Here is a 21,658-nt window from a genome sequence, read left to right on the forward strand (position 1 = left end):
GTCTCCACTGGATGCAAGAGGGAATAACATGAATTTACACATGGAATATTAYATAATATGCTTACTTTAAAAGTTTTCAAAAATTTTCCAGAATGCAATTTCTTAAAAATATTTCTACCTGTGCTGTGGGTACCTATAATTTCAGTTCATGGCAACAGCCTTACATCTCTTTATTACCTTTCCTGGCCTCATTAGAAGTGAGCAACAAAGTGCCAGCACCCAAAGACCTCAAGTTKGAAAAGCACTACGCCCATGTGGGCACAAAAAATAAATTTACCCATCTTGTCCTGAGTAATAATAATTTTAAAAACCCAGATCACTTTCACCAAGGTAAAAGCATAACCTGCTAACAAAAACAGAATATCACTTCTGTTTTCTTCAYACAAGGCAGCTGGGGGACGATGCACGGGACATGCATATAGAAGCTGATGGATTGGGGTTTTGTTTGTGTGGAGAAGAGGGATCTAAAGGAGGACCTCATTGTTGTCTATAGCTATCCAGTGGGAGGGTGAAGGGAAGACAGAGGCGCACAACACAAGGACAAGAGGCAATGGATGCAAGCTGAACACTGGCAACCCCACATAGGCCTCAGGAATTCACTTTTCTCCTCTAACAGTGATCAAACACTGAAGATACTTGCTCATAGAGCCTGCAGAGTCTCCAGCCTCAAAGACTATTTAAAACATTGATTAGATATTGCCCTCTCGATGTTGGTGCTGCAACAGTTTGAACCAGAAGGCAGCCACAGTCCCTTCCAAGTTGCATTGTTTGATGATTTTCTTACTATYCCCAACAAAACAACAGAACAAAACCGAAAACAAAGAATAAAGTGAAACACTGAATTTCAGTTCTGGATGATTTAGAAAACTCAATTGCAATTTCTTGACCAAATGAAACCCAACAGTGTAATAGGACAAAGCTTCTCCTAGTATTTAGAATGACAGATTCACTTTGTATCTCAACAGGCTCTGTTTTACTTAAGATGCCTGCATCAAAGTCTGCCTGGTTACATAACATTTTAGTTAAAAGAAAAAGAAAAAAAACAAAGCAAAAACTTGCCAAGCTGACATATGTCTAGAAATGAAATTCTCAAAAAACAGTCTGAGCAGATTTCAAAAATTGTTTTGAAGAAAATAAATATACAAGCGAGTCTACTTTACAGCCTGTAGTAATTAAAACTGGCWAACAGTTTTGCAAAATCCAGTACAAATAACAAAAAACATCAGAGACTAAACAAGATTTTGCATCTATAATGTTGCCACTGGGATCATCATATCTAGGTTGCTATCATTTATAAACCAACAAATGTGCCACTGTATGGGTGAAGCTGTGATGTGTAAGCTGACACATCACTAGCTACAAATGGTTTCAAGGTAATTTGAACCAGCAATGGAAGTATCACTGCTAAATACTGAACACTGCAGTTTACAGAGTGATCAAAGCTTACAGCCCCAGCAAYTTATTTTGGTAGTTCAGGTTTATCTACAAGGCTGAACCTCACTAAGCTAGGTGTTGTGCAAGAGAAAAAGAATCACAGACTCCATAAGAAGAACCAAGTCATGCCAGCAATTACAGTGCAAAGCATAAAACAAGTAATTCTCAAAACCAAGAGCTATGTCACACAATTGGAACCTAATTCTTTGGTTATAAAAGCAATTATGAAACTCCTGTAATCATTTTTTTTTATTAAAATAATATCAGAGCATTTTCATAGAGAAAAATACTCTGAAGCTCATCACAATAGTTGTATTTAAACCTCTATTAAGAGCTACGTCCTTTTAAAAAAGTTTACAAACAGGTATTCAGGCAATTCAAGTACCAGGTATCAGCAAACAGGAGCACTTAGTAAGATGTATCCTTAATTAATGTGTTTATCTAAGAACTGTACTGATATAATTAATAACAGAAGCAGAGACCCACAATAGCTGCTGTCTGCATGCCAATAAAGTCTTGTTTAGAGACAAAAGCAAAATACCTTTCTTAAGTGCTTAAATGCTTAAATTTGCAGCTGTTAGACTTAACCAACAAAAATTTGGGGGTTGGGTTCCCAATTTCCTCATGTTTTTGTGGGTTTGGGAGGAGGTTGTTTTACTTTTCTTTCTTGTTTCTTATTAAACGACTGACATTTTACAGCACACTCGTATTTCTCAAAGCAGCACAGCACAACATCCATTTTGAAACAGCTTGAATAAGAGGATCTCTAAAAAAGAAAACCAAAACCATAAAAACACACACTATACCACAGCTCCATTTCATTAAGCACAAGAGCAAGAATTTCTGTCTGGTGGGTAATTCTATTTTAATACAAGTCAGAATTAAAATCTTTAAAGCAGGTTCAATAATGGTTGGCAGCACAAACTCAGGCAACCATACCTCTTATTGCGCCTTTCCTTATTCTCTTAYCAAACTCAACATGGATAATACTTAYTTTGCCCCTCACTAGGGCTTGTGAGAACTGGTATCAGAAAAGGGAAGTTCCAGTTCCTGGATATCACTGCTCTTTTATTCACAGCTCAGAACTATTAGGTCYCATCATTTAATTTACCCATCCAAAATTAAAGATGAAGGTTACAGTGACTTAGTTTTTAAACACTTTTTTACACAACCATCTCACCTTTTTTTAAATGCCATCTAGTAAAGAATTTCAAAGGGCTCTGCTTCTTTAATGAGGCATTAAAATACAGTCATACGACAAAAAAGCAACTCTACAAAGTCTCTTAAACCCCTGGACTTACATTATCAGCTTTTATGTGCCTGTCAACACTCAACAGTAAGAAGCAATGGTTTGCTCTTTGCCTCGAATTTAAAAGCCAGCTAAACTTCCTCTCACTTTCCTGCTGAGAGCTTTAACTCCTTGCAAACTGTCAAAGCTTTGACACTTCAGCAGAAAGTAAATCTACAACATGATGCAATGACCAGGTGTAGTCTCAATCAGCCACAAGTCACCAATTTACTAGTGGCCATTTAATTCACCTCAAAAAGCAATAAACTAGAAATACTTTCCCTGCCATGTACCCATACTGCTTGARCATCAGCTGTTTTAACTAGTTAATAGTTCTGTCAAAGAACCAGATACAGTTAACTTGCAACGTAAAAGAAACTAAACATTTAAAATTGTACAGATGTCAACATACAGCTAAAATGCAAATACATTTCCAGCCCAGAAGCTAAAGTAACATTGCAGCRTTTTTCAAGAAAAGTAAAGTGATAAACTGGAACTTCTTTATCCAGAATATTTCTCTGAATATCCACAGCCTGTATCTTGCATTCACTGTAAAAGTTCATTGACATAAAGCCCATTATTAATTTGTTTAACAAAGATGCCAAGCCAAGTGCACCTGTGGAAGAGTAAGATTTGGATAAATTTGTATGATAGAAAATGTGAAGTTCACTGCTGGGAAGCCCTAAATTTTGTATGGTATAAGCTAAAATATTTATACATTTATTTTAGTGTACAGAAAAACTACTACTGCACAGGTAAGCCATGCTGCTTCTTTGCAACAATAAAATCAGATACAGACTTAAAATGAGATCCTTGAGATACTACACCTAACAGTGATATACTGAAAAATTAGCCTTTCCCTTTTCTTCTGTTCCTTTCACACTGTAACTCCACAGCATATAAAACCCCTATTTAAATCTCCTAACCTTGATAAGGACTTAATACTACTCTCATTCAAGTGAATGGAAAAAGATCTTATAATTAACATCAAAGACACATGACTGAGGCACTGAGTGACAAAGTTACAGGATACTGTTTTAATAATAGATTTATAAAAATATTAGTTTTCTTCATCATAGAAGAAAAATACAACTTTTTTTCCTCACGATAGAAAATAAAGGTCTAAAGGTCTAATGGTTGTCTAAAGGTCAACCATTTCAAAATGCACAGCACTGAGACAGCTCTTCCAYCTTCCCCAGCCCAGGCATTTGCTGKGGTGGTAGCCAGAAARTACTATAYAGAAGTTATAAAGTACATTTATGGTTTGAAAAGCGGAGATGAAGGAATTAAACAAAAGCTATGTGAGATTCTGCCAACACTGGCATGTCTGCTCTTTCAAATACCTTAAATACAGTCTGGCATGGGATTTTCTGTCATCACTAGAAGGACTTCAATGGATTTCAAATGCCAAACAAATCCTTTGACTCACTGTGTCAAACCCCAAGGGACGCATTTGACAGCAGGAAAAATAGGAACAAGAATGCCAAGAGTTAAAAAGTTAAGTCGGACTGATTCAACATTCAGATCAAACGATTATAGCTCTTCCTAGATTATTAATGATTGCTCCGAGCAACCRGAGGCTCTGACGCAGACAAGAACCTGCACATCACAGGCATTCCAGGAACCCTGGTCTGCCTTCACTGGAACAAAATCCTAGCAAAATATGCACTCCCTCCTKTTTCAAAAGCATGGCATCTCTCACTGCCTCTCTGTCCATATACATGCACAGAAATGTTAGGCACAAAATACTGCCTTCATCTAAGTTATGATCTGCAGAATTTTTTTCTGAAATTCTTGCAAATCTTTTAGCATCTGTAGTAACTTCTAAAATATTGCACACAAAAAGCACATCTTTCACAACCTCAACGGACTACCAAAATAATAAAAAACAAAAAYAGACACAAGAAGAGACAGCAAGTCTTCTCACCAGCCACAACTTCAAATACAGAATTTTGGAGATGGTAGAAGGAATACAATGATGCTTCAAGCAATGGTTACAGAATCTTGTTAGCTCAAATGGAAAGAGAAGGGCTTTTTTAACTGAGCATAACACATGTGTGGGAAATAGTAGCAAAACGCAATGGATGTGTAACCCATATATTTCAGAAAGACAAAGAGTAAATTTCATCAAATTTTTCATTTACTCACAATTGTTTAACAACAATCAATAAAACCTGATATATAGGAATATATACACAAAATGTAGCAAATTAGAGATAACAATTTTATCCACCTGATATATAGGAATACATACACCCAAATGTAGCAGATCAGAGATACCAATTTTATCCACCTGATATATAGGAATATATACACTCAAATGTAGCAGATCAGAGATACCAATTTTATCCAATGTAGATACTTAGAAAAAAAAATCCCCATAATTTTTTAAGTGCAAGCTCAGTATCACATACTAGTCCACACTGCTAAATTCTGAATCCTTCTTTCAGATGGAATGGCCCTTATCATTAGGCAGCTGGCAAATACTCCTGCAGATATCAAAAGCTGTCCCTAGAGTATCTAGAAATAAAAAGTSCCCTTAATCAAGCTTTAAACTGGCCTGAGTATATCTCATTATCAGTGCAAACATCACACTTCCAATGCACAGCTGAATTTTTGGTGGGAGGGAATGGCTGAGAGCATGTAATAATTAATTTATTACTGTAAAATCTCACAAAATGCAGTTTTAAGCTTTAAAAGTCAGCCAGCTTGAAATATAGCCAATTTAAACAAAAAATAATTCAGGGTAATTTCAAACCCAATATTCAGCCAGGTCTTCTGGCAACTTTCTTGCAGTTTTACAATCATTTCCTATAGTCACTTTTCACTGCTGTTCTGGAYCTGCACAAGCATGTTGGGGAAGAGAAAAAAAGAAGTGACCAGTTCTCCAGAGAAAACCATGACAATGACGATGACCTTGGCTTCATTCTGTGCACACATAAAGAATTTTAAAAGTTCAGACATAAACTTGTTTGGCATTAGTGTAGTTCTGCTACCAATCACTGTCTCCTACTGTAACAGAAGGTGAAATAGATTTTGGCATAGGTAGGGATTTTTGCATTAAGAATGCACATTTAAGAATATCTTACCAAAAGTAACTTCTCCTTTGCCAGTCTTGTCAAACAGCTGAAAGGCAACTATGAACAATGCATCTGGAGCACACAGCACTGATTCAAATGCCACAAACTCYTGAAAGGATATCAACCTAAGGAATGAAGGAAAAAGTAATAGCTATGAAACCAACTTGCTTGCAGAAAACTGAAATACAATAWAACATTGATTATACAAAAGAAATAAGATCTTAACCACAATGTGTTCAAAGTTTATTCAATAGGAATTAAAWTTTATCCTAAAATGCCCTATCTCCAATGTTGTCAGAAGGTTGGTGTATCACTAAATGGAAATGTCTCTTTGAACAAGAAACTACTCCTCTCGGCGAGCCACAACAGAACATAAAATAAACAAAACCATTCAGTGTGGCTACTCACCTCAGATTTAATGTCTAACTGAACTGCCCTCTGGGGCAGTCTACCTTCCTCCACTGGCAAGACAGAGTCAATAAAGAATTAGTAACTTCCCTCAAGTCTCAGCAATTTTGGAAAGCAAATCCATTCAAGACCTACATGCTGCCATTCACTTGAGAAGGAACCGATCAGAGTGTGTCATCTGCTTGCTAGCAACTTATCAGTCATCCATCACAGCTCCACATCCTGCCGTTGAGCCACAAATTTCAATCAGTAGCCTGCATGTTCTCTCTCAGCCCAACAGCAATTTCAAATTCATCATACAGCCAGGCTCCCAATGTGCTAGCACAGTAGCAGAGCATAGATATAAGCAGAGTTGTCCTTCCAGAAGTTAGTTCATTAGCAGAAATACAACATAATTAGACAACTTGGCATTGTTTCCAGCAGTAGGTTTGATACAGCGAAGACCCCTGAGCATTCTAATTTCTCTGCGTCACACTCAAAGAGTTCAAATGGAGATCAAACTCCAATTCTTAAAGAGGCAAAGGCCAACTATTCTTCTGTTTTGATGCTTCTTCAATGTCTACGTTGCAGTGTTTTAAATTGTCTTCAAATATGTGGCAGCAAGGCCTGCTGGCAGTCTGGAATACTTGAGATTGCCGTCTCTCAGGCTGCTTTATGTCAGTGTAGCAGGCACRTAGCTTTAATGGGTTCATGTGGCAGCAGCTAGGGAACAATGATTATTTCTGAGAATAGTGGAAATTCAGTGTATCCAATGTCAAGAAACACTCATAAACCCAGGGGATTTTTAATGGAAACTAACTATATCCTTAAAACTTTGATTCCAAATGACACTRCAGCCAGTTCAATGAAAACTTCTACTCAGTATGCAATAACAGTGAAGAACTACAAGTCTGAATAAGTTGCAAAATATATTTTTTCCATCAAGTTGTGATGTTCCATGACAACACAGCCTTTTCCAGTCACCTGTTTTATGGGAATTCAGAGAAACASAGGATATGCTGAGGTAGAWGGGGMCCATCAGGATCATGCAGTCSAACTCCTGGCCCTGCACAGGACCATCCYCAACAGACACACTGTGTATCTCAGAGCATTGTTCTTCCTGAACTCAGACAGGCTTGGCRMTGTGACCACTTCCCAGGGAAGCCTGTTCCAGTATCCAACCAACTGAGTGAAAAACCTTTTCCTAACATCCAACCTAGACCTCCCCCAACTCAGCTCCATGCTGTTTCCTCAAATTYTGACATTGGTTACGAGAGCGAAGAGTTTGGTACTTGCCCTAACTCTTCCCCTCACRAGGAAGTTGTAACTGCAGTGAGGTCTCCCCTCAGTCTTCTCCAGAGTGACCAGACCAAGTGACCTCAGCTGCTCCTCACATGGCTCCCCCTCCAGACCCTTCACGATCCTCGTAGCCCTCCTTTGGACACTCTCTAATAGTTTAACACTCTCTAATAGTTTAATGCCTTTTTTTATACTGTGTCACCCAAAACTGCCCCCGGCACTTGAGGTGAGGCTGCCCCAGTGCAGAGCAGAGTGAGACAATCCCCTCCCTTGCCCTGCTGGCCATGCTGTGCCTGATGTTCCTCAAGCCAGGGTTGCCCCTCCCGGATGCCAGTGCACTGCTACTCATGGCCAACTTTCTGTTGACCAGGACCCCCAGGTCTCTTTCCACAGCACTGCTCTCCAGCATCTCATTCCCAGTCTGTATGAACACCAAGGGCTGCCCCATCCCAGGGGCAGAATCTAGCACTTGCCCTTGTTGAACTTCATACAACTGGTGATGGCCCATCTCTCTCCTTTGTTGAGGTCTCTCTTCAGGGCRTCTGCTCTTGAGGGAGTCAACAGTTGGCAAACTTACTAAGTATCCCTATGAGTCCTGCATCCAGGTCACTTATGAAGGTGTTGAAGAGCGCTGGATGGTGTTGAAGGGCCAAGGATGGAGCCCCTAGTGACAGGCCACCAACCTGATGYCACCATGTTCACTGTAACCCTTTGTGCCTGACCTGTAAGCCAGCTGCTCACCCATGATGTAACACAGCTATTCAGCTCTGTGCTGGACATTTCGTCCAGAAGGACACTGTGAGAGACGTATCAAAAGCTTTGCTGAAGTCTAGAAAAATTCTGTCTACTGGCTTTCSCAGATCAACACTAGAAGTGTGCTTGCTGCACATCAGCAGCCAAACACCCACAGGGTAAAGGAAGCTGACTTCCATGAGGAACATAAAAACATGAGAAGAGGAATAAAAGAGGACTTTTTTTTAAAAAAAGCACAGCACAGAGAAGGCTTAAAAGCTGTCTTACATTACCTCCCTCAATATATATRCAATAAATAAAAGAAATTTAGAGTGTGAAATGGTCTAACAAATAATTAACTCTGAGAACTCTCCACTCACTCTAAGTTATAACACAGTGCAAGAAGTAAATAAAAAGAAACCTCCTCAGGTATTCTTAAGATTAAACTCATAATTGATGATGCCAGCAAACATGTAACAATGCCTTAAGCTCTACTGGCAAAGAAGCCCATGCATTATTACATATGCACATGTTAGCACATGAGYAATCCATCAGTGTTTTAAACTCCTTGGGAGCTCTCAGTACTCCCCACTGTTGGACACAGACTACACAGATACTCAGTCTTTAAAAAGAAGAAAATTACCATCCCTTCTCAGCCCAAAGAAATTTTTTTCAGAAGTAACATTTCCTTCAATTTTAAACCAATATGTCTCAACATTTTTGAGATTTTGCATTTACACATATCTACTGTTACAATGTGACTTAGTGGTTATAAAAGGTTACTATTATTCATTATTATTGGTAACATACCTGACTGAACAYTAAACAGATCCAAAGCAATGAGTTCTGTCCCAAAGACTGTAACACACGCACACAAAAAGGACAGCAGTTGACAAGACTCTAGAATAGGATTGTTTCGGATTATAAATGTAAAAACTCTGCCAACACCATTTTGGTAACACCACTTTTTGTGTGAAACAACAACCTGCACATGTCCTTACCAAGAGATCATGATACAATGATGACAGCACAGAAAAGCAATACAGCACCTACCCCATCAGGATCCCAGCACCACGTTAAGAACATATTCTGTGTTACTAGGCCTGGGTTCGATTAAAACTCCACGTATTAACATTGCTGTGAGATTTTATACTGGTAGAAGCATTCTTTTTCAGTACTTGGAAGTAATAASCCCTCTAATAAGTCAGAGATAGATGCTTAAAATAGCCCTATGTGCATTTTTAAAAACAATTGTTCATAGTACCAAGAAGATTAAAAGTGTACAAATTGTGTGGTTCTASCCAGACTGTTAAAGAACAGACATTAATATCTGCTGTGCCAGCTGAATTCAAATTAACCCAATTTTTACATGTTAATTAAACCAGCTATTTTCTTCTTATTGTATTTTTGCTCCCTAAGTAGACTAGCCTGCTAGTGATTCCCAACAGATCTATTCTAACAACGACGTATTCATTTACTTCTATTATGACCATACAATACAGTAACTGAGCAGTAATTTTTCAGTCAATTACACGTGTGATTCTTAATGCTTAAAGATGCTGAAATAATGTGTACTACATAGCCATATGCTCACTTCTCTATACTGCACAAGGGCAGTTGCCTGGGTAACACGTTTTCTCTCTGGTTCAGCATCACCCTTTTGGGTTTAGCATAACCCTTCACTGAATATCATTAGGTGTCATTAAACAGCATATATTAACATGGACTTCAATATACTACTTAAGAGTTATTTTATCTAYCTAAGTAGTCATTTATGTTACAAAAGCAGAGAAAAACCTAGTGATTTTAACAGCACAAGGASAGGAAGCTGAGATGTTTACRAAATTTTATTTCAGCTTACTTCAGTTTTGAAGACATTCCACCTAAGTAAGTCAAAGTCTTCCGTCACTTTCACATCATCATTATCAGTGCCAACACTGCACGATTTATTCAGAAAGGCTCAAATCCTGATATTTTAAAAGCATCTGCATACAAGAGCAACATTCCAAACACAACAACTGGGTATGGTGCAGCAAAACCACTATTTACTACTCTCTTCTTTCTTCCATTCTCACACCCATAGAATCTGGACACCCCATRGACATGATGCATTCCCACCAGAAAAAGTCTGCAGGTAGCCATGCAAAGAAAGAAAGCCATTGGCCGCTGTAATAATACATATAAATGCAGTGATGAAGAGGTTTTCTTCAGAAATCAATGCAGATGTTTTTACTGTATCAGCAATTTAGACATGGTAACATAATGGGACACAAATTGAAGCTACATCTATTATTTTACACTGCAAGCTAGGTAAACTAAGTATAGTGTAAATTGGTGCATTAGAAGATAAATTTATATCCAATAATAAYGGAAAATGCTGGCATTTCCAAGTGTTATTTCTGAATACTTAGTCCTTTCTAAAAATAAAGCATATGGTATTTCTCTGTAAAGTGTTAGTTACTACAGTCCAAACAGAGAYGTGCAGTAAATACTTATTTTGTTAGGCAGATGTTTAAAAGTACAACAAAAAACTGAAAAATGATATTACAGTAKCCAGCATGGAAAATGCCTGGCCTGTTCCTGATAGGCCTTGAGAAAGCTTCTTTTTTTTGGGGAAATTTCTGATCCAGCTGAAGCCTTTTTTTAACTAAGATTAGGAAGCATTTTTTGTTAACTTAGATTAGGAGTGAGAGGCTTAAGGCCAGTAACCAGGCTCTGAGATCTGTTTCGTACAAACAACAACCATGCAATACAACACTTATTATCTGTGTTATTATCAATCGACTACTTTGAAAGGTTTGTCTGGCCATCAGCAAGAAAAATATTTCCTTTTCTTAGAAGAAACCTTAMAAACATGTCTCTGTAAGAGAGCAGCGGGAAAGCCCACCATCAAATAAACCTCTGCCCCGGCTTAAGATGGAGGCAAAACTTGCTTCCATGGCAACAGATATTCACTGAACAAGAGTATGCCTTAAGAGGCCTTGTACTTTTGTTGCAACAACAGCAGCTCATGTAGACCCTCAAATCCTTAATCTCTGGCAATGAAGGAATTGGGTTAGACTTATGAGATCTCGTCTACAGTAACCACTGTRAGATTGCATTTGAGAGCTACTGTTCTTTTCATTTCAACTCAGAACTTCTTCAGTTCTCTGGTAGGYAACTCTTTGCCCATCTATATGGCCTGCTCATGAGTCAGAAGCTCTTGTGTTGCCTGTCAACTGTGAGATTTAACTAGTTCAGTGTTTCATACAGATTATACATTGTATATATATGTATACCTAACCTGTCACCAACATCAGAATAAATTAAAACKCACTCTAAAGAGTKCCAGAAACAATCCTGGTRGAGGCTCAGAYCCTTTTAGTGACAAGTGGTCATTCYCACCAGTCATGAACAACATCTGCTTCTTCAGAGCACAAGAGGAATCCAAGATAGTGGATAAATGCTTCTGGAAATATCCTARCAGTATTTTCAGAACTGCATTACTTTAAGTCACTAACACTGCAACAAAATTAACTTGTCATTGCTCTTGCAAGATACCTTCTATTCTATGATAGAAATAATGCTAAATTACTGAAMAGACTCTCATGACCTTAAATACATGTAAGTCTCTAAACACTGACAAGCCTATTAAAAACGAACATTAACAAAAGCAGTTTTGTGCTTCACTGTAAAACTGGGAGCTTGGACTGCCAAGTTGGAAACARAGAGCAGCTGACCCTTGCCTTAGATGATCACTCTGCAAATTACTTTATACACCAGGGGAACAAGGTACAAATGCTGGGCCATATGGCAAAAAAATGCTACAGTGCTATATTAGAGTGATGGATGCTAATTGTTTTCTGAACTTTCTCCATACTTTCACATGTTAGTACAGCAACTAATCAAGAAGACAGCCTGAATCCTAGAAGAGACTCTCCAAAGACACGTTACCAACTGTCACTGAGCAGTGTGGATTACAGAAACAATCCTTACCCACGGCAGAAAGCAGCAATTAGAAGCCTCAAYGCTACACCGCAAAACTTTTACAAGATCACGCCAAGTTATGAAATCCCAACTTGTCAACAAGTTCRCATAGGCTACAGTTTTACATTTTGTTCTTCCTGACACCAGCTTCTGTTTGTGAGGGAGATCCAAATCACAAGGTATGGATTATGTTCTCAATCTTCTTATTACAAAACGGATTTGAAGCCATGTAATTTGGAAAATGCTGTTTTTGCAGGCATCAAACCAAGGGAAGAAATCTGAGAAATGTTTAACGTTTTCAGTCAAACACTATCTGAAGCCACRGCTTTCTAGATGCTATCAATGTTACCAACACAACCTTTTATAGAATTCTTTTACTTGGGTAGCAATCATCACATTTACTCTTCTGCAACGTTTAAGGTGCCCAGTTGCCAAATACATGTGACTGGCTGAGCAGAAAAGAGAGCACAGAAAGAACTGCAAAACTTCTCAGTTATGCCTGCATCTGTTCCCTAGCAAGACTGCATTCTCTACTCATGCCGTGTTTATCTCACATTTTACTCTCTGCAACCACTGATATGAGTCATGCCTGAAGTTTTCTGGTTTCTAAAAATGCCACAACTACACACTTTAAGTCCATAGCTAATTATTCTCAAGTTTCTCTGAAGACACTTTAAAGGGAGGGTTCAACAAATGCATTCATATGGGTGAAGAGACAGCTTGCCTGGGCAAGTACCAAAAGCAAAAGCTAGGATTTCATTAAAGTAGGGGGAAGGAAGGTGGAAGGGTAGCTAATCTTGCCTATTGGCAAAGASAGCCTTTCAAATGCAAACCATGTGCAACCAACTTTTCTACTGTCTTCCCAAGATTACAGAGTGGCTCCCTAAATACCTAGGTGCTCCTCCTCCCTCTTGAAGGAAAAATACAGCAGAAAAAACCTTCAAGAGTGTCATGGCAAAACAAAGAAGGGACACTTTTTTATAGGCTCTCTTCCTACACCAGCTGAACTTATTTTGGATTTCTATTTGAATATGTTTGTGACAGATAYGTAAAGTAAACAGAGACAGAAAGACTCAGGAAAGGAAAGAAAAACAGGAGTTAGAGGAGCCAGCCAACAAACATGAAAGGTTCCATGAATTAAAAATATATAGTAGACAGAAAATGGTTTGCACCACTAAATGGTATGTGTAGTTGAAAACATTGTTTCTACACTTTTTGCGTAAAAGATACTATATGCAGGGGAAAAAAACAACAAAACAAAACAAACTTCCACAACTCTTCAGGGATCAGACTGTTTTGAAAAAACGGTTTTGTATTTTTAAAATGAGCAATAGAAAAAAAAGCAAATGAATCAACTACAAACCCCTCCTCCCCCTCTCCAAACCAAAAACAAAACCACAAAAAAAAAACACTTACCCATCTTTTGTCTGATCCACCACACCTGCAAGGAGCTGTACAGTGCTTGCATTAGGCAAACCATCTCCAATTATCTTCAGGTACCGTGTGACAAAGTCATTAGGAGACATGAAGAATTCTCCATTCTTCTCCACACTTGCATACTGTTAAATTAATACAATATTTAATGACTCAATATATGCTTCTCCAGACATTTATTACCACCACCCATAGCTTCCAACCAGGAGCAAGTGCCTGTTACAGCAGATGACAGCTCTGCTCCAGTGAATCTACAGCCTAGACCCAAACAGGAAAAAATAAGAGGGGATTACTCAAGCAGCAGAAGGCTTAGTTTCCCRGACAACAAATGGCAGACATACATTTTTTGTATTATCATGTCAACAATTTCTCCAGAGTAGTCTAGAAATCCCCCAGTACTGAATATGTTTTTCAATGAGAAAAAAAAGTACAAGCTTATTTGCAAGGCAAACGTTGACAGCAGTAGGGTCCTTCCACATATCTTATTTATCTGAAATGACTCCTTTGTTTAGCCACTCTCCTTCAGAGTGAGAAGGCAGGGTTGGCGACACCCGTAAAATGCCAGTGGAGCAAATGATCCCGAAGGAATGTCCACCTGGGGGCGCTGTTTCGAAGAGCTGCACTGGATTACCTCCAGCCATGGCTGGTCCTCAAGGAAAGGAAAACCTACAAATACTCTTCCTTGGTTGAAGTGCTGAAAGAGGCCAAAGAATAGCATTTGCAGAAAAATGTAACATAAAAACAAGAACTTTGACAGTTCAGCACACTGAAGACACAAGAAGAGTTCCAACACCTGCCATATATTATCCCCTTTTTCACACAGTTACTGACGTACTACTCCAGGAAACAGCTATTGACAGACCCAAGCATATTTGCTCCCAGGGAAATCATCCAGTAATATGTTACAAATRAAAGTAATGCTAAAATTTTTGAAGATAATATTGAAATAAATATATGAATGAAATTCCCTTTATTACCAACCTACCCTCATTCCTAGGTCATCCCTCAAATTTTAAARTCCTCATTTTCTGCAGAAGGTCAAATCTGAAATCAACCCTAAAGAATTAATTTTAATTAAAGAAAAAGGATAAGGACAATCATTAACAGAAAAAGAAATCCCAGGCAACATTTGCAGAACCATGTGTTAGCTTTAAGGGAAACAGGTCTGTCTTGGGATAACAAATGTGCACTGAGAACAGGAAAGAAACTGCTAATTTCTCTCTCTTTTAAGGCAAGGTAGGATGATAAACTGTTGTTGCAGCTCCCCACAGAGCATTATCCACACTAAAGTAATAAATAAATTAGATGCCTATAGCTATTTTGTAGTGTACTTCAAACACATGTTTTCTTTCACATTACTATGGCACTGCTAAGGGACGAAAACTGCCAGTTTTCATTTCATACTGGTGCCTGCAGCGTACCGTTATACCTGCTGTAGGCATATAACTCTCAGAGGGATGCCAAAGTGTTACAGTAAAGTAGATTATTTTCTTCTAGTGCTATATAAATACCATTTTCAGGTACAGCAATATCTTCAAGAAAAAAGGCTTCAGAGAAGCAAGCCCAAACAAAATGTATCTTGCTTTGGCATCTATATATTGGTTAGCACTAAAGGATTCCTGTTTCAACAGACATTGTAACACAAGCTTTTGAGCTGCTACACTGCAAGGAATTTTGAATTGTATACTTTTATAAGAACTAACAGATCAATTGATTTCAATGTAATCATTTGCAGAGAGACAGAATCCTTCAGAATCCCAGCCTCAGAAACTTTTAACACAGCTGCTATTGAGAAACAAATCAAATAAGTCAGACAGCCTACGCTTCTGTATTTCTTTTTTTTCATCCAGGCTAACCCCCTGCTAGCGCACTCAATAACAGAAAACACACAAGGTTTCAGTGTCCCCGTTTCTTGTCATTGTGATTTACTCGAGTGCATTTGAAATCCAATCACGTACTCTATACTACATATAGAAAATGACCTTGAAAAATGTCAGCTTGATCACTTTSACTAAAATCTAATCTCTTAGGGGTTATGTTAGAAGACTTGGAAGAAGTAGAAGTACTCTTGGAAATTATCATAACAAAAAGAAAAAAATCATCAATTCTATTCGTTTTGGAGGAGCAATATTGAAAAATTGGTTCTTTACAATTTTATTTTTCCCCACTTTGACAATTATACCCACAGAGAATCTGATATTACATAATAGTACTTAATGGGTTTTTGGTAACTTATTTACATACATTTTAGATAGTCAAGTAATAACAAGTTAGGCCCCATTTTAAGTAAGAATTGCAAACATTTTATTAGGGATTTGACATATTAAATATGCTGAAAGTTGACTGCAATCAACTGCATTCAAACTGATAGTTTCATTCTTATTTCTACACTGTGGGTACCTTTCCTACATGGCAATCATATTTTTTAATTCTTAATTGAAGTAGGAAAGAATGGTTGTCAAATTATTTTGTARGTGAACATTCCACAATCTGCAGAAGCAACTGTATTGGCTTCTCTACTTATCATCTGGAGCAGCTTAATTAACACTCTGGCCATCACTTATCTGTAGAGCATGAAACAACATAACAYATTCACTTATCATGTTTTCTTCTTGAGAGTAAGCAGCACTATAACTCTGCATTATACTTAACAAAACAATTAGCTTGTATTTCATTACTCCACTTTACTGGGATCCCTCCTTTTTAGTGGAAGGGTAAGCAAAAGAGGAAGAAAAGCCAGAAGGTGACATTTAGTATGCTTAGTTACAACCCATTCAATCCACCAAAACAGAAGSTTGAGGGAGATACAATCTTCAGAAATGCAAGAGATGAATACCCCAAGCAGGTAGGAAACAATTATCACCCTATTCTGAGGAACACCTCACATTTCAGATGGGACCAGGCTTTTCTGTAGTGTGTTTATTTCCTTCCTCAATGCCACTATCTTCTCAGGTCAGTGGGTCCACTCCTTGTCTGCCTTTTCTGCTGCTCTGCTCTTGCTCTTCAAGTATTTAACTCTGTAAACCACATAAYCCCTTCTTTTTCAAGAGTCTTTTTGCCCTCCTGACAGATAGACGTTCCAGGACTTAGTAAGTTAAATCCTGACTTTCTCAACTGAAAATCTGATTTCAGAGCTATAAATACTGACAGTATACGATAAAACTATAAATACTGGTAATACACATTGTGACACCTACACATAATGTTAACAATAGCTCACAAGGGACAATGGAAAAAATAATAAAAAGTACATGGAGAATGAGGCATGATGCTGGAGAGAGCAAAGGTGGAAAAAAGAAACTGAAAGATACGAGCTCTCTTAGGCACTCAACACCTCCATAAAAATAATTCAGATACAACAGCTCTCTAATAGCACTGTGGTATCTACCTTGTATTTATTTTTCAGAACCATGAATTTCTGTACTTTTTATTTTTAATACCAGAATACTAAATTTACCCAAACACTGTACTAATAAATCTTAGAAAGGCTAGAAATAGYTATTTAAATTTAGGAAATGGGTCAAAGAAAGCCAATTTCACAAAATCATAGAATAGTTTGAGTCAGAAAGGAACTTAAAGATCATCTAGTTCCAACCTCCCTGCCATGGGCACATACATGCTCCATTAGACCAGGTTACTCAAAGCCCCGCTCACTCTCACCACAAGCACTTCCAGGGATGGGGCATTCACAACTTCTCTGGGCAAGCTATTGTGGGATTTCACCACCCTTACAGTAAGTTTTTTTTCTTTATTTCTATAATCTAAACCTACTTTGTTTCAGCTTAAAGTCATTCCCCCTTGTCCTATCACAACATGTTCTTGCAAAATGTCCTTCTACTTGTAAAATGTCCCTCTCCAGATTATTTGTACACTCCCTTCAGGTACTGAAAGGCWGCAGTAAGATCTCCCGGGAGCCATCTCTTCTCCAGRCTAAACAATTCCCAACTCTCAGTCTGTCTTCATAGGACAGGAGCTCCAGCACTGTGATTGTCTTTGTGACCCTTCTCTGGACTCACTCCAACAGGTTCACATCCTTCTTATGTTGGGASCCTCAGAGCTGGAKGCAGCACTCCAGCTGGGGTCTCCCAAGAATAGAGCAGGGTTGGAGTATCACCTCCCAGTTTCCAGCAAAACACTAAAGCACACTTCTCTCAAGTATATAAGCAAGTACGTGAGACATTTTTTTTCTTGCATGATTTCCACAGCAGGCCAACAGAGAAGGAATTTCAGTTAATAATAAATATGACCAGCACTTCACGAAGTGATCTTCCCAACACTTCTACAAATTAGAGAGGCAGAGATAACCCCAAAGGAAGAAAGGATGCAAAGATAGAAGAAGAAAGTTTACCAAATCTTTTAACAGTAAGRTGTCTACATGAACACTTTACCACAGGCAGGAACAATACTGAAACTCCCATCACATTCTCTGAACAATGTGGGTTTTTTCTAAGATAGCAATACTTCTTCTGAGTCAATACAATAATCACTCAGGAATACATCTGACTTCTTGGTGAGCATTGTTCAATTCTGATAATGGTATTTAAGTCTAACATGGTAATAATACAGTGAATGATTAATGGTTGGAAAAAACTATCAAGAGTTGTATGCTGCAATAATAGAGCAAAAGATATGAAAAATTTAAGCAGAAAGAGTAAAATATTTACTTTACACATACCTTCAAAAATATTGTTTTCAACTCAGCTGGATCAGCTCTTTTGGTTAGAGCCACCTACAAGTAAATACAATTACATTAATATGCATAATTTATACAAAAGATGTCAGAGTGTTATTTAAAAACAAGAACACAACAGAATGAGTGATGAAAATAAATGTTCACCTTAGATAAATTAGGTAATGCTTTAGCTGGCCATGCTAATTTATCCATTTCACACTTACATAAAGTTATTCAACATYTTTGTTCTGCTCTCCTTATGCAACCCCACAATGCTTAAATAAGCACACATTAACAAGTCATAAAGACAATCAAGAATCAAATCTTTATAACATACCTCTCTGCTGGGATTCAGCATTACACCATCTCTGCCATAGATTTTTACAATTCCAGCACCTTTTCAGAGTACCATACGAAGTCCACAACTGATAAACAGCAACAATTAAATWCTCAGACTCACAAATTTGTTCAAGAAAACAGCTCCACAAAAGACTGAATTTCAGTGCAATTATTTGGCTTATCAATCACACCATTTTAAATTTACAGTTAGGTCTTTTTAATGAGGTGAATTCAGAAAGCAGAGCATCTACATTTTTCTGCAGATCAGACAATTAACAAATTCCAAGTAAAATCTAAGTTACATTTATCACCACAAGCCCAAAGTTTTTTTTGGGTTTTTTTTTTTTTTTTCAAAACACTGGATCAAAAAATATTCAACCCACTATGGAGTAAGTCCATCAGTATCATCTGGGTTGACATACCATACAACCCTTTTGGCAATAAGAGGATTCATCTCCTCAGTCTGTGCCTGCTATAGATTCCCTTTCCTTCTTCAGGWCACTTTGATAAAATCGTGCTTGCTAACATAATAACCATCATCTGATACGTCAAATCAGAACATCAATCTATTCCAAATTTAAAAATTAACACTTTGCAAGCAAACCTGGATTTTCAAAAAACTTGTGAAAATATCTCTGTAGTGGGGAGTAAACAGCCAAAGGATAAGACATACAATCTTCCCCTGACTTAAGAATCAAACATCAGAAATGTTATCAATAAAACACTAAMTTAATTTCCTGACTGTTAAAGAGCAATGGTAGACACTAAAGGTGAATGTGACKCCAAGTGCATTTCCAATAGCCACACTGGGCTACTGCACAAAATGGAAGGAGTCCCTGTAAGTCTGTACAACAGCATTATATCCTCACATATACAAATTTAATAATGAATCTTCAGTAAGTTTGTCCTCACCCCAAATGGGTCATTTAAAAAACAGAAAAGACAAAAAAAAAAGAAAAAAACCACCAAAAAAACACATAAAAAAGAACCCCAACACAAAATGCAGAGTATTTTAAGAAAAATGTATGATTAAGGTTTTTTTATAAAATTTTAGAAGGCTTTTTTTTTAAGGGAAAAAACACACCTATGCTATGACTTAACTGACAAAGTCCACAGCTGGAGTCCCAATTCTATGTCTGCACAGAAATCCCTGTGAAAGCAGTTGCAAAAAATCAAAGTGTAATTGTGAAGCTGAGAATATAGAAATGTGCGTTTTCTAAAGTGCAAGCTGTCCTAAATATAATCACTGTGAGCAGAGATTTAGTTTAACTCCATTTGTAAAAATCTGACAGTCTAGAGCAACTGGAAACTTTGGGGAAAGAAAAATACCCAACATCTCTAAACTGCTTCAATCCAGAACCTTGCCACTATACACACTAATGAAAGACACTTCAAACATCTATAGCCATTAAAATCTAAGTTACATTTATCACTACAAGAATCAGTACCATACTTCATCTGTCTTGAAGTTTAAATTTTATACTGTCATAGAAAGCTAGGCCTGAAGAAACCAGGGGAGAAAAAAAACCAAAGGAAAAGGTACATGAATTTCCACTCATTTTCCTTTAGTTTCACTGATATTAATAATCTTGAGAAATCTGGGAGATGTGCTCACAGGCCWGCTGCTATTTTTCCGCCCCTTTTTGATTATGAGGGAATTTAAGTGGTGTTTTTTACAGCAAGTTTCTTCATACCATATACTGAAAGACAGGTTGAAGTTGGTCAGGTCAATGAATGCACACACAGACTGCAGACTGGCAGCCCAAGCAGTGGCAGCATACCATGGCTTTTCTCCATTTCCCACAGTCCACTCCACATTCTTCCATTTCCCATAGTCTACTTCCACATTCTTCCATTTTCCACAGTCTACTTCCACATTCTTCCATTTCCCGGCAAACAGACACTGTGTTAATTGGGGCATCCACATGACATCCACCAATGCCCATTCTGAAAGGTGTATCTGATCCCAACAAAGGAATAGAGCCTCTATTACATTACATGAGAACTTCAGGAAGACCGATGCTAATGCAGCTACACCAGTGCTAAAAGAAGTATTTGATTCAGCTTTTCATCTACACCCYGCTATGGGCAAGGCTGAAGCTGCACACACACACAAAAAAAAACTGATCCTGATGACAAGTGTTACTAGAAGATTCCCACTCTAGAAAAGGTCAAAATATCACTTTCCATACCATTCTGTAAATTGTTATGTCAGCAGYTGAAGGGCTAAGTAACCTGATGCCAACAAGACTGCAAGCTGACAGTTAGCATGCTTGATGAAAAGTGACCACAGACACTCCTCCAGTCAACTCWGGTGATATTTACTGACTCTCATTTAACTGGGTTTAGGTGAAACCTTTCGTTACTGGGAAGACTTCCCCATTTTACTTCCATCTTCTCTCCATAAAGATAAAGCCAGCTATGAGGTGGCAGSCCTGACACCACTCTAGTGGCATAATAAGGCATTTGATAAAGAAGGTCTGAGAGAAATAATGTTTGTTATTGCTGTTCACAAAGAAATGCTATGTAACAGTCACTAACACTTAAAATAAAACAGCAGCTTCTATTTGGTAAGGTTCAGTGAAGAAAGCTTTACAACAAACAACATTTATTATTACAAAAAAAAAAACCAAACCAGGAGACAACAGGGACTACAGCAACTGAAGTGTAGGACTACAATGAAGTTAGAACACACTACAGGAAAGACTGGGATAAAGTATGGAAAATATGAGCAGGGATTTTCATTCCTAAGGTAGGCACCTGAAAGTCTTAACCAATATACTACGTGTACATGTGTGTTATAATGTGTATGATGCATGAGACAGAACAGGCAATATAAGAACTGCACTTATAAATGCTGAATCCCTCCCATTAACAATAACATCCAACAAAGGGTACACAGAGGAAAGGAAAGCTCTGTGAGAGACAGTAACACATAGATTGATTTGCATGCTGGAGCTCTTCATATCTTTAGACCCCCTTGTACCCTGACCTTAATTTCGACCCATTTTCTCCATCAGACCTCTT

The 21,658-nt window shown here is 37.9% G+C and overlaps 1 protein-coding gene across 2 annotated transcripts in view; it reads right to left on the reverse strand.

Annotated features, from left to right (window-relative positions):
* Positions 1-21,658, reverse strand: part of SLC25A13 (solute carrier family 25 member 13) — a 99,752-nt gene that overhangs the window by 57,727 nt on the left and 20,367 nt on the right. For both annotated transcript variants that reach the window (XM_057370670.1, XM_057370671.1), the window contains exons 2-4: positions 18,296-18,349; positions 13,603-13,745; positions 5,812-5,927 (exon numbers count right to left, since the gene is read on the reverse strand). In XM_057370670.1, the coding sequence (XP_057226653.1) occupies positions 5,812-5,927; positions 13,603-13,745; positions 18,296-18,349 (313 nt within the window). The remainder of the gene's footprint in view (positions 1-5,811; positions 5,928-13,602; positions 13,746-18,295; positions 18,350-21,658) is intronic.

The sequence above is a fragment of the Malurus melanocephalus genome, unplaced genomic scaffold (genome assembly GCF_030028575.1).
Source record: "Malurus melanocephalus ecotype Western Australia unplaced genomic scaffold, MMel_1.1 scaffold_130, whole genome shotgun sequence".
Lineage (NCBI taxonomy): Eukaryota > Metazoa > Chordata > Aves > Passeriformes > Maluridae > Malurus > Malurus melanocephalus.